The sequence below is a fragment of the Sminthopsis crassicaudata genome, chromosome 6 (genome assembly GCF_048593235.1).
Source record: "Sminthopsis crassicaudata isolate SCR6 chromosome 6, ASM4859323v1, whole genome shotgun sequence".
Lineage (NCBI taxonomy): Eukaryota > Metazoa > Chordata > Mammalia > Dasyuromorphia > Dasyuridae > Sminthopsis > Sminthopsis crassicaudata.
Genome location: NC_133622.1, coordinates 159,118,299 through 159,132,955, shown reverse-complemented (window position 1 = coordinate 159,132,955; position 14,657 = coordinate 159,118,299). Strand labels below are relative to the sequence as shown.

General features: G+C 34.2%; 1 protein-coding gene across 1 annotated transcript in view; it reads left to right on the top strand.

Annotated features, from left to right (window-relative positions):
- Positions 1-14,657, top strand: part of FRAS1 (Fraser extracellular matrix complex subunit 1) — a 488,324-nt gene that overhangs the window by 124,019 nt on the left and 349,648 nt on the right. The window contains exon 3 of the mRNA XM_074276760.1: positions 13,162-13,269. Coding sequence (XP_074132861.1) covers positions 13,162-13,269 — 108 coding nt within the window. The remainder of the gene's footprint in view (positions 1-13,161; positions 13,270-14,657) is intronic.

The window sequence follows — 14,657 nt, the reverse complement described above, 5'->3', positions numbered from 1 at the left end:
ATTTCATTTAGTCCTCCAACAAACAACCCAGTATGTAGTAGATGATATTTTTCACCCATTTTACAGATGAGAAACTGGGACAGCCAAAGATATGGTAATTTGCCCTATAACAAGTAAATGTATGAAATTAGATTTGACCTCAGGGCTCCCAGGCTCCAGGTTCAGTATTCTCTCTACTATATCACATAATCTTATACTTGAAGACCTTTGGCTTTCAGAAACTATCTCATGAGTCTGTTCCTTTCATATTTGGAGTCCTCCAAGTATTAGGAAATACCATCCTCCCCTCAAACCAAAATCTACCTTCTGCTCATTGTTCCTAGCTCTGTGTTTTAGGACTGATCAAAACAAATCCTTGAATGTGAGATGCCAAAACTCCCCCCCCCCCGAATTTTTAGTAATAAACAATTTTATCTGAGTGACTTAATCTCTTTCTGTGCCTCAATCACATTTGTTGAAATATAGATAAAAGATCTAAGCCACCTCATTTTATGGGTTATTGGAAGATATCAGTCTGAGTGCACCCTGAATTATTAGGTTGGAGATTCTATTCTGACCTTCCTCTTTCCATCTTACTCTCTATGATGTACATGCCTCAGTGCACCTGTTCATACATGCATACATTCGCGTTTAGCCCATGATACTGATGAATTCAGCCCATTTTTTTCAGCCCCCTGTCATTCAACAAAGCAAAGTAGCTTTGAATTATATACAGCAGCTGTCTGATCTGTAACTCCTGCTGGCTCCCTTTCCAAAGATGATAATCTTTCTGCCCCAGGTTCATCATATTAGAAAGCTGGGGGAGCTGATCGTTCTGGATGATCACTTAGGCTGTTTAGTGGGTCAAAAGGCAGGTTACACAATGAAGGCAATTATGTGGCAGAAGGAAGTAGTTTAATCACATCTCTAATTGATGATTTGCTCTCTTTTAGTTGGCATTTAATATATGGTTAATATTCTTAAAAGGAGAGAATTTATGCAGGATTAATAATCATCTCTCTCTTTTAAAGATCTAACTGGTGATTTATTTTATTTCAGTGTCTTACTCTTTGTGACCCCATTTGAGGTTTTCTTGTCAAAGATACTGGATATTTGCCATTTCTTCCTCTAGCTCATTTTACTGAGCCAACCAGGGCAAAATGACTTAACTAGGGTCATAAAGCTAGTGAGTATCTGAGGCTGTATTTGAACTTGGGAAGACAAATCTTTTTGATTATAAGCTTTGTGATCTATCCACTCAACTACTTTACTTGCCCCTGTGATTCATTAGTGGATTAAAAGTTTATTCTCTTCCTTTTGGCAACTTGTTTGAGTTGTTTAGAGGCATCATTGCTCATGATCAGACACTTACTAAATGCCAAGGCAGTCTGTCCAAAGAGAGTCCTCTATTACATCACTGCCTCTAATTTAAAATAAAGATAAAGAATTAAACATTTAGTTCCTAAATTTTATGTAGATACCATGCGGTAAATCATTTTAAAGAAAAAATAATTCTCTAAAAATAACCTAACTTCAGTTGAAAAATGAAAATTTTATTATACTTAAGTAAATTATGGAGCATAATTTATTTGTCAAAAACAGTTTGATGATGGCAATGTGAAGATTATTTTCCTCCCTCTCCTCCAAGGTCCAACACTCACCATCTGACTCTGGGCACTTTTACTTTTCCCATGCCTCAAATTCTCCCCTTCTTCATCTCTACACTTGGATTCCCTGGCTCCTTGGGAAGTCTGTTCTGATCCCATGTAAGTCTAGTGCATTCCCTCTTTGGATTATTTCCAATTTATCCTGTCCATAGTTTATTTATATGTAGTTGTTTGCCTCTTGTTTCCCTATTAGAGTGAGTGCCTTTAAGGTAGGAAATGTCTTTGTTGTCATTTTTTTTTTAGTCATTTTTCAGTCCTGTGCTTTATCTCTTTTATCTATCTTTATATCCATTACACACAGCAAGTACCTAAAATGCTAATTGACAGACTATATTTGTATATTCTCACCATTAGGCTCCCAATTTTATTCTTTGCATAGAGAATAATTGAATTCCATAAATCTCACCTCCTCTTTTTTCTTTTGGAGAGAATGTGATTTTTACTAAAACTATGGACAAAAATAAAGTCCCAGGAGGTTTTAAAGAGTGTAACTTTCTCTCTCATTTGTAGTTTGAGAAGCCCTGAGAGCTAAAATTATACATTTAATCAATATTTAAAGTACAGTTACTACACTGTTCAGTTGAAATAATATGTAGTGACAGTTAATACAGCGGCTTTGAAAATGATGCTTTATTTTCCCCAAAAATCCTTCCTGAGGGAAGGATTCATAAATTATTTACTGCATAGTACTAATTAAGTGTTACAGTGAGCACTTAGTCTGGGAAGGCAAATTGAAAGGTTTTTAGTTGGTTTCAAAATAACTGACATGAATATAATATGTAGAAGTTGTGAAGGCATTTTATATAGGTGATGTCATTTTTGTAGAAAAAAGGTCATTCCCTATTTTGTAAATGACAAAAGTAAAGCCATTGTGCCCCTCTATTCAGTGCCTTGTTACATATTTAGTCATAGGTGGGATTAGAACTCCCAAGTTTAGCAGTCTTTATACTATACCTCATTTAGCTTGTACTTTTTGTTGTTGGTAGTGGGGATATTGTTGTTGTCAGATATGTATATATTGATGTGAACATGCAATGCTTAAGTAGATTTAATTACTTTTTATTAAAGAGAATTTTGATACAGATTATATTTTCATTATTTATCATGATTTTCTCAGTTGAATTCCTTAATTAGTACTTCATTTGGAGGCTTTCTAAGGAAGATGAATTTTATTAGAATGTTTTGATTTTGGAGATAGGATGAAGTGACCGAACTGTAGTAATAGCATACAGAATATAACTTCTAAACGAATTTGTGGCCAAAGAAGAACTGGAGAACATTATGAAATGCAAAATGGGTAATTTTGATTATATTAAATATTTGATTATATATATGTATATATATAATATTAAAACATAAAATAAAAAATATAAAAATAAAGTTTTGTACAGACAAAACCAATGCAGCCAAGATTAGAAGGAAATCAGAAAACTGGGGGAAAATTTACATCCAGTGTTTCTGATAAAGGCCTCATTTATAAAATATATAGAGAACCAACTCAAATTTATAAAAATACAAGCCATTCCGAAAAGTTGGAACAAAAGTGTTTTGCAAGGGTCAATGTTGAAAAATTACCCATGCATATTTTCCGTCAATAAAAAGCTATGATAAAAAAAGGAAAAAAAAATACAGGCCCTTCCCCAATTGATAAATGGTCAAAGGATATAAACAGACAATTTTAAGATGAAGAAATTAAAGCCATATCTAGTCATATGAAAAATGCTCTAAATCACTATTGATTAGAGAAATACAAATTAAAGTGACTCTGTGGTACCACTTCACATCTCTCATATTGGCTAAGATGATAGGAAAAGATAATGATAAATATTGGTGGGGATGTGGGGAAAACTGGGACACTAATATATTGTTGGTGGAGTTGTGAAATGATCCGCCATTGTGGAGAACAATTTGGAACTATGTCCAAAACTGTGCATACCCTTTGATCCAGCAGTGTCTCCTTTGGGTCTGTATTCCAAAGAAATCATAAAGGAGGTAAATCTCTCACATGTGCAAAAATGTTTGCAGCAGCTCTTTTTGTAGTGGCAAGAAACTGGAAATTGAATGGATGCCCATCAGTTGGGGAATGGCTGAATAAGTTATTATATATGAATGTTATGGAATATTAATTTTCTGTAAGAAATAATTAGCAGGAAGATTTCAGAAATCACATAGCAACCACAAGATAATTCAACAATTAATTCTGATGGATGTGGCTCTTTTCAACAATGAGGTGATTCAGGCCAATTCTATAGATTTGTTCTGGAGAGAGCCATCTCCATCTAGAAAGAGAATTATGGAGATTGAATGTGGATCACAAAAGGTATTTTCACATTTTTTTGTTGTTTGCTTACGTGGTTTTTTTTTTTTCTTTCTCATTCCTCCCTGCTTTTGATCTGATTTTTCTTGTGCAACATGATAAGTATGGAAATATGTTTAACATATATTGTATTGCTTCCTGCTTAGGGGTGGGGCAAGGTAGAGGAGAGAGAAAAAATTTGCAACAAAAGGTTTTGCAAGGATGAATGTTGAAAACTGTCTTTGCATAGATTTTGAAAAATAAAAAATATAAATATAAAATAAAATAAAATGTAGGAACCAAAAAAAGAATATAATTTATTTGTAAAATTTTGCCTATTGAGGAAATCTAGTTTTTGTGTCTCTTATGAAGTAATATTATGCAGCTAGAAAAAGATTTGTAAAATTTCCATACTGTCTTAGAAAAGATTTGGTTGTTCACTCAGCAGAAAAGCAGTTCATTTTCTTTAAAATTAACATTAGATCATTAACTTGTATGACGACAGTAAGTTTTTGGCAGTCAGTGCCCAGATGGAGAAATATTTTTTTTAAGTAAAATTTATTTGAACAATGAAATAGTATTGTAAATACAATTGAAATTATTGAGAATTTGCAGTTTAATCATAGAGGTACAACAAATAAATAGATACCCTTTGAAATGAGCATAGATATTTGAGATTATATCAGTAAAATGAGTACAGGAATGGAATATATGAAATATTATTCAAATATCTGTTACCAGTCATATGTAGAGAATGAACCTATTACTCTCTGGAGACTCTAATTCTGGGCTCACTTGGATTGGGATCCCCCAAATATATTTCCTGTGCAGAGCTGACCCCCCCCCTCCCCAAATGAGTGGATCAGGCTCTTCACATACTCTCTGGTTTATTACATTTACAACCCAGAGTAGAAAGAACTATTGGGAAAATATCTTAAACAAAGCTTAAGTATGGTTAATGGCTAAGATTTCTTCTAAAAATATGAACAAAATCTGTTCTAGAAAAGTTATTTAGGGGGCAGCTAGGTGGCGCAGTGGATGGAGCACCAGCCCTGAATTCAGGAGGCCCGAGTTCAAATCTGGTCTTAGACACTTAACACTTCCTAGCTGTGTGACCCTGGGCAAGTCACTTAACCCCAGCCTCAGGGGGGGGGGGGAAAGAAAAGTTATTTAATGTATAAAGTAGCAGATATCAGGTATAGAATAACTTTTTTCTATTGCAAAAGGAATACTGACAACACACACACACAAAACCCCACTAATGTGCACTTTAACGGATACTTAAAACATCACATAGCCATTAATCCTACTCTTTCTTTAGATATAGGAAAGACCCCTAGCTGATTTGTGCTTCTGCTGAGTAAGCATTTTACTTTCACCTCAGATTTGTACAGTCTATCTCAATAGCTCACTCAGGGTCTGTATGTTTTGGCCAGTCAGGTAGGGAGGGCTCATTATACATCAATTTGTAGAATTCTGCAGAGCTGTAGTTGGTTGGTTTCTGACTTTTGTTCAACAAGAGGATCAAAAAGACATCACTATGTTAGAGTTAAGTTAGTGTGTCCAACTGTGGCTGATCAGACCAATAAGAGCTCAGAATTCTCTGTCACAGACTGGAAACAAATGGTCTCTATGAATATTTAAGGTGATTTCTCTAACTTTTCAGATTTTTCATTTCTTATGCTCTAATTCAATTCTACTTGGCTCATAGGACACAGCACCTGCTCTGATAAAGGATGCCATGCTGGGCAGTCCTGTACCAGTTCTCCCATGTCATACAATCAGTTCTTAAGAGAAATGTTGAGAGCGTCCTTGTGTCACTTTTTCCGACTACCTTGTGAGGGCTTGCCCTATGAATTCTCCATAAAATAGTCTTTTTAACAAGCATACATTTGGTATTTGAACAATGTGGCTAGCCCAGTAGAGTTGTGTTCTCTGCAGTAGAGGTGGAATGCTTGGCAGTTTAATTTGAGAAAGGACCTCAATGTTTGGTATCTTATCATGTCAGGTGATCTTCAGAATCTTCCTAAGACAATTGGCCAGAACCTTAACAAGCGTGCCATCATGAATTTGATGTACTATAATGATGAACTTCTCTGGGCAATCAAATTTTGATATAATTTTCCATAAGCCCTAACAACTGACAGTGTCAAAGGCTTTGGATCTGTTTCCTGGAATTTCTCCTGGACTTATCAGGCAGCAATTATCATATCCACTGTTCCTCCACCCTTTCTGAAGCCACATTGGTTCTCAGGTAGATGACCTTCTTCCAGATGTACGAGGACTATTAAGGAGGACTCTGGTAAGACTCTTTCCAGCAACAACTAAGAGAGAAACACTCCTGTGATTGTTACAGGGCAATCTATTCCCTTTATCTTTTAAGAGATTGATGGTGTTCAATTGGAGAATGGCTGGGTAAATTATGGTACATGAATGTTATGGAATATTATTGTTCTGTAAGAAATGACCAGAAGGATGATTTCAGAAAGGCCTGGAGAGACTTACATGAACTGATGCTGAGTGAAATGAGCAGAACTAGGGGATCATTATACACTTCAACAACAATAATGTATGAGGATGTATTCTGATGGAAGTGGATATCTTCAACATAGAGAAGAGCTAATCCAATTCCAATTGATCAATGATGGACAGAATCAGCTACACCCAGAGAAGAAACACTGGAAAATGAGTGTAAACTGTTAGCATTTTTTGTTTTTCTCTCCAGGTTATTTTTACCTTCTGAATCCAATTCTTCCTTTGCAACAACAAAATTCGGTTCTACACATATATATTGTACCTAGGATATACTATAACATATTTAATATGTATAGGAATGCCTGCTATCCTAGGGGAGGGGGTGGAGGGAAGGAGGGGAAAATTCAGAACAGAAGGGAGTACAAGGGATAATGTTGTAAAAAATTACCTATGCATATGTACTGTCAAAAATGTTATAATTATAAAATTAATAAAAAAATTTTAAAAAAGAGATTGATGGTGGAGCCATCCTTGAACTCCTGGAGCATAACTTCTTCTTGCCATATAATCTAGAAAATTTCAATTAGCTTTTGTATGAGCAATAGACCCACCCCACCTTGTAAATATTAGCTGGAATAGAATCAGTACCTGGTGCTTTACCACATGAAAGTATTCTAATGGCATTCAACCTCTTCTTCAGTTGGAACTTCAATTAGAGAGTAATTGATTTCAACTTGAGATAAATAGTCAATAGCTTCACAATTGATTGATGACAGTCTGTTGAGAATACTATGGAAGTGTTCAGCCCATCTCTCTAGAATCATGTCCTTATCACTAATTAGTGTGGCACCATTAGCTCTGAGTAGTTGATGACACTATAGGTCTTTGGCTCATAAATAGCTTTCAGTGCATCATAAAAATGCTTTGAATTTTTACTCTCAGCATAAAATTGAATTTCATCTGCTTTCTTACTGAACCAAGAATCCTGCATCTCTCTCAGTTTTGAGTGCACTTTATTTTTGATAGAATTGAATACTTCCTTTTCAGAGACGGATGAACTGCCCTGCTGGCACTCTATAGAGTTCTTATTTTTCATTTAACAGCTTCTGAATTTCCCCATCATTTTCATCAAACCAATCTTGAAGTTTGCTACTTTTTTTTGTCCCAGAGTCAAGACAACTGGTGATGATTCGAGATGCAGTGGATGACTTTGCTTACCAAGCTCTAATTGCGCCACAGCGCCTTTTCACGTTTTTGTGGCTGTTAGAACAAATGGTTTTTATTTACCCATTCCACCAGGAAAAGTCTTCATATGCTGGGGGTAGACACCCGTCCCCAACTCACCATCAGAACTGAGACCTCTTAGTTACTCTCAACTTGGTTTAGCCCATCTGCTGAAATAGTTTAACCAGGTGTGTAACTTTGCATGCTGTAGCTATTTGGAGTCAAAGGTGAAAGTTAGGTGGATCAGACAGACACCAAAGGAGGAAAACATCCCTGTAGAGGGCTCAGCAGCTCTCACCAAGAGATACTAGTTTTCTCTGAACACATCCCTCTGCCCCAAAAGCTATAGTAAGCAAATTTTGCTAACATCTCTCATTGACTTGGACATTTTGAGCTAATGGAGTAGCTCAACAGGATTGTCCATCTTAGGACTGATACTTGGTTGTCTTTGCTGAGAAGTCACACAAAGGAGAGGCATCTGGGACTTGAGGTTATGTTAGATGCTCACATGGGCAATCACATTCTTCAGTTACCATATGTATGTTGCTTTTAAGCAGAGGTGTATGTGTGTGGAAGAGATCCCCTCTCTGCACTGGTAGTCCTAGATAGAGATAGTAGAAACCTAAATAAGACACTGAAAAGAGAGGAAGAAATTTGAGAACAAAAGTTTCCCATAGTTGCTAATTTTTTTGAACACAATAGGCAGTGACAGGGACCATGGATACCTTTACTTCATTATTTCAAAGGACAAGACCTTAAACACGTAATAACACATCTCTTCCTTTAGATACAAAGAACATATGCTTAGCTCCATGGGAAGTTGTCCTATTATAGCAGATTGGGGCAACTTTCTTGGATATCCCTTTACACTCTGAAAAGATTAGATATACCGTGTGTATCAATTAAAGGCATCATTTCTCTTTCCCTAAACTCATTGCTACCAGTAAATTGTCTAGGTTAACTAGAACATTTTATAGGTGAATTATTTTATACTTGTGAGATCTGAGAAGAAAAAATAATGCTTATTTCAATAAATGTGTTAATTTGATATGCTAAAATTGATCTTATTTTCCTTGATTTTTAAAATAATAAACAACATGAATATTTAATGATATGAAGAACAAAAAATAGGATTTTACATAGTGTGAACTTCTGTTAGGAAGTTTAAAAAAGTATGCATAAAATTTAATTTGATAATAACATAAATTCTCTGTGTTGCTATGTCTCCTTTCTTTTTTCTTTTTTATATCTTTTCTCTCTTTTAAAAATTCTGAATTTAATAAATACCAAATATATACCAGAGAGAATGAAATCATAAATCTATCTATATTATGTATATAGTCAAAACAAATTTCTATCTTGTTCACATTTGAAATTTTTATGTCTTATTGTACAATATAAGTCCATCACCTATCTTGTGGTTTGTAGCTGGATTTTGTATTGATAAGAGATCAAAGCTTTGTCACATTATTGTTTTTATATATACATTATTATCTTGATTCTGCGCACCTAATTCTGTATTAATTCACAAAGTCTTGCCTGGCTTCTCAGAAATCATCCTTTTTGTCATTATGATACAATAATATTCCATTACATTAATATGCCTTAATTTGTTCAGTCATTCCTCACTTATGTGTACCCTCTTAGTTCACAGATTTTTTTATACTACCAAAAGAATTTTAATTATTTTTATGCTTATATAGTTTTTTTTCATTTTTTGACCTTATTTCTAAGATTTTTCTTTGATTTCTTTCCAATATCTGTTTCTAAGATCTTTTTCTTTGATCCCACTATAAGATATTATTTGGTAATGGTATTACTAGGTTAAAGGCTATATAGAATTTAGATTTTGGAGAAATAGTAGCAAATTATTCTCTAGAATAGTTGGATCAATTGTTGGATAAATAGTTACAATTTTGTGCCAATTTTCCCCAAATCCTTCCAGCAATTGTTCTTTTTGTTGTTTGTTGTCTCTGAAAATCTGATAGGTGTGTGATGCCACTTCAGAATTATTTTAATTTGTATTTCTCTAATAATTAACAATATGGAACAATTTTCTTTATTCCAAAATTATCTTATTTTTAAAAGTTATTAAGAATTTATCTTTTTTTCTCCTCCCCACTTTTCCTTCTTCCACATTGGGGATAAAAAAGAAAGATGTAATTCTTTCAAGAAATACAAATAGTCAAGTAGAGCAAATCCCCATGTTGGTTATATGTCTCATTCTGTTTATTTAGTCTGTCACCTGTGTCAGGAGATGGTTAGTATTCTTCTTCACCAGACCTCTGGAATCATGATTGACCACTGAAATGATCAGAGTTCTTAAGACTTTCAAAGTGAACTTTCCCTAGAATTCTTGAAACCATCTTTTTCATAATTTCTTATGCCATTAGTATTATATTACTTTCTTATACCTTAAACTGTTCATATACTCCAATTCATGGATAAGTCCTTAGTTCTTTAACAGTACAAAAAGAGCTGCATAAATATTTTTGTGTACATGGGTCCTTTTTCTCTTTCTTTGATTTCTTTGAAGTGTCACTAGATTACTGGTATAATTGGGTTAGATCATACACACAGTTGAGTTACTTTTGGGAATTGCTTGCCAGAATGATTAGACCAATTAATTAACTGCACTCATTGTGCATGAATAGGTCTATCTTCCCATAACCCTTCGATATTTGTAATTTTCTTTTTTTTGGTCAACTTTGAGAATGTAATAAACATGAATAAAACTACAATGTTGTTTCAATGTGCATTTCTCATATTATTAGTGATTTGAAGCATTTTCTGTCCCACACAGCTATTGATAATTTATATTTCCTTAGAAAACTGCCCTCATATCTTTCATTTATCAGTTGGGAGATGGCTCTTGTTCATGTGTCTTGTATATAGACTTTTATTGAAACTCACTGCAAAGATTTTTCCTAGTTACCTGTTTTCTCTTGTTTTAGCTGCTTTGGGTTATATACATTTTTTTGTAATAAAAATTGGTCTTTTTTTCTCTCTGATTTTCCTTACCCCATATTTGTATATCTTAAAGGTATTTTCTTCCTTACTCTTTAAAAATTTTTATAATATGATGTTTTATATCTAAATCATGTATCCATTTAGAGTTTATCTTGGCTTGTGGTATAAATTGTTGGTGTGAATATAATTCTACCATATTTCTTTCTATTTTTCCTAACTGTGTTTAACCACTAACTAGGGTCTTTAGATTTATTGAACACTATTCTATTTTGTTAATATGTTTCTTATTTTGTCTACCTAGCATGTTACACTTATAAATCTTTATTTAAACATTTTTACCTTAAATTGAGCAGATTCTTTATATATATCCAATTTTTAGGGCCTAGTGATATCAAATGTGTTGGGTGGAATGATGTGGTAGTAACCTATTTATTCCTCACCCTCATGCCAGGACTTCAGTACTACCTGAATTTACCTGCTTCATGTGTCGCTATTGTTGCTAATTTTTTTGGTAAAGATTTTCTTTTTGAGAAAAAGAAGGGAAAACTTGGAATGGGAGATGGTGAAAGGGGGCGGGGAGAGAGAACTAATTATAAAGAGATTGTCTATGTAATTTATAGTTTATTAGTTACATATTAAAGATTATTTGAACTCTACATATTTCTTTTCATTGATTTGTGTAGAGGAAAAAAGGATCCCAAGGCTGTAGACTGTGGGAAAAGAACTTGCTACTTTTGCTTTTGGTTGCTGGATTGATGTTGAAAGCCTGGCCTGAGCAGAGGAGGAATGATCAGTCCATGTGTTGAGATGCCTTTTGTCCTTTACTCACTAGAGGACTTGGGGCTTGCTCATATACTCCCCCTACTGATTATATTTACTTTATCTGGTGCTTTCATCTTTGAGTTTTTCTCAGGAGACCAGGGGTGGGCTATAATTAAATTAACAAAAAATGTTCTGTTTCAAGATAGACTTAGTACAATATTTAAAGATTAAACCTTGGTTGTTTTGTTTTGTTTTACTTTTTTCACATAGTGATATAACAACAAAAATAACTAGTATCTCTTTTTTTTATTATAGCTTTTTATATGCAAAACATATGCATGGGCAATTTTTCAACATTGACCCTTGCAAAAACCTCTGTTTCAACTTTCCCCCTCCTTCCTTCTACCCCCTACCCTATGGCAGGTAGTCCCATACATGTTAAATATGTTAAAGTATATGTTAAATACAATATATGTATACATATTTATACAGAATAACTAGAATTTCTATAATGTTTTATAATGATATAAAGTATCAGTCAGTTGTAAAAAAATCTCATTTTTATCTTTACAATAATTCTGGTAAATAGGTACTATTAATAGCCTATTTTTACACTTGAGGAAACTGAGGCACAGGGCAATTGACTTCCCAAGGCACTCTGCTGATAATTGTCTGTGGCAGGATTGGAACTGAGGGCTTATGGATTCTAAGTCCAAAATTTTTATTTGTAAAGACACGACAAAAGCAGACAGAAGCTGATAAATAAGAACAATATGAGTCAAAGCTTCATAAACATTTATGTTCTATGGACCTGACCATTTTATCAATCCGGTCAAAATTTTTGGAACCCTTTCCAGATGTTTTTGGAAACTGTATCATATGGAACCCATCTCACTGTTGGTTAGTGTGTAGAAGCTTTGGCCTACTCAGTTCCTGATGTGGATAAGATTATTCCTACTTAGGCAGCTTGGTGGTCCTCTGCTCTTGGGGACTTAACCTAGTGGTGATCACGCTCACTGTGGATGCCTGATCGGCTTGAAATATAATTTAGGTTAGAACTCCCAAGCTCAAGTAATCCACCAGCCTTATTCTCATTGGTAGTAGAAATTGCAAGCTATTGCCACCAGATTCAGCTTAGTATAATATTTTTGAAGGCATAGAGTTATAGAGAAAACCAATTATGCTGAAAGTTACAAAAAAAAATGAGTTCACGGATATCAAATAAAGAACTCCTGATGCAAGAATATGTGCCATATAGTGAGAGAAGAAAATAGAAAGGTGTTGTACACATAAAACTAATTTTCAAGACAACATGTTCCCTTCGTTTGAGTTTTTTAGTGACTCAAGGACACTGTTGATTTCATAATGCAAAAAAATGGTCCCTGTACAAGTCATTGATCATATTCCAATTCTGTGATATTTGAAGGGAATATGAATGATTTTGTTTCTTAGAGTCATTATCTCTTTCTCATTTAAAAGTCATATACCTCTTACCCCACTCCTTTTGTAGAAGTGGAAAGTGCACAGGATAGTATTTTCTCCATATCTTCACCTTTATTGATGTATTGATTAGTTTTGCTGATTTTTTTCTAAGACCTAACTTTCCTGAGATAGATTACTGATTTTATTGATTTGGTAGGAAGTTAATCACTGCTGAACAAATATCACAAGTGCTTATGATTTATTGGGGTTTTTTGCCTTTTAATTTAGTCAGCCCCTCCTGTGACTGCTGCTATACCTATACTCTGAATGATTGGTTTTAAATTCAGAACTTATGTTTCTTTGCAGGATGACACTGTTTGGAAGCCTGATTCATGCCAGGATTGTCGTTGCCATGGTGACATTGTTGTCTGCAAGCCTGTTGTTTGCAAAAACCCTCAGTGTGACTTTGAGAAGGTAAGATCTTCACCTTATATCTAAAATACTGTATGAAATATCAGTATTTTTGACTGGATCTTTTTGGTGGTTGAGTCTTTCAAGCCCCCAGTCAATTTCTGACTGCTTTGTATAGTGATGTTGTGCAACACTGCTAATATTTTTTTCCAATTCCAATTCTTGTATGATTTAGTGATTTTCAAGGCACTGTGAACCCACAATTACTTTTAGAACTCCCAGTGGCTTTTGCAGCAATAAACAATTGTCTTTGACCATTGCTTGTTATGTTAAGAATCAACAAAATATCTTTCCTATTAAATATCTTTCCTGTTAAAATCTAATAGCCACTTAGAATGTTATTCTTGTAAATTCTCTTATAAACATACTCTTTTGTAAACCTTTAAAGATGCTTACCACCCAAGCCAATTTTGTTCTTTGAACCACTATTTTGAAGAGTTTGATATCAGTCAACTGGTATCCTAAGATTTATATGTTGAGTCTGTGCTCCTTACAACTACTCTTCATTTATCACTTGCAAGTTCGAAGATTGAGTGGTGGTGCTGGTGGTTTCTGGGGGGTATTACTAGTATAGGACCCTCCACCATTGTGCTTCTCATTAAGAGTCAGCAAATAGACACAATTAGTGTGCAGCATTGTAATGTAATATATCGATCTGGTAACAAACAGTAGCTACAAAATATTCCTCCCATATTCCTGAGATCTTTGTCTTTGAAATATATACTATATATGTAGGAAAAATGGACTCAAACTTAAGAGTAAATAGTCATGACATGTGTGTAGAATGTATATATAGTAAAGGTAACTCTAAATTCCTGTTTCCTGAAATTTTTTTTTTTTTTTTGAGTCCTAGAAAGCATTAGCAGGTGCAGTGTCTCACTTGGATAGGTTTTACAGTTGGGTTCAAAGGTTCTATTCTGCTTTATAGATAGTTGTATTGTATATTATCAGTGGTCCTAGTGCTCATTTTCCTTCTTCATAAAAATTTTTTCCTTTCTCCCTCTGTTTGATGTTTATGTCTTTATTCCTTCAAATTAGTCTTGAACTCCCAAAGTTTTGGATGAAGTGAATCCTTTTAAGAAAGTAAACACAATGACCAATCAAGCCAATCAGAGAAAAATTTCCTCTAAGAACCCTGAAAAGTTCTTTTCTACAAAGTGGTTCCATTTCTGGATACCCTGGTACTCTTTCTGGGTGTTAGCTATTAAAAGTCCTGAAAAGACTTACTAACAGGGTTCCCCTTAATTCCGTAGAAACATGACTAGATTTTATATAGAAGGGTGACCAAAATTTTGCAGTTAGCCTTAATGTCTTGTCACTACATTAAAACTTTTATCATTTTTAATAAATTCTATGATTATATCAACTAAGTTGGAGGATTAAATCACATT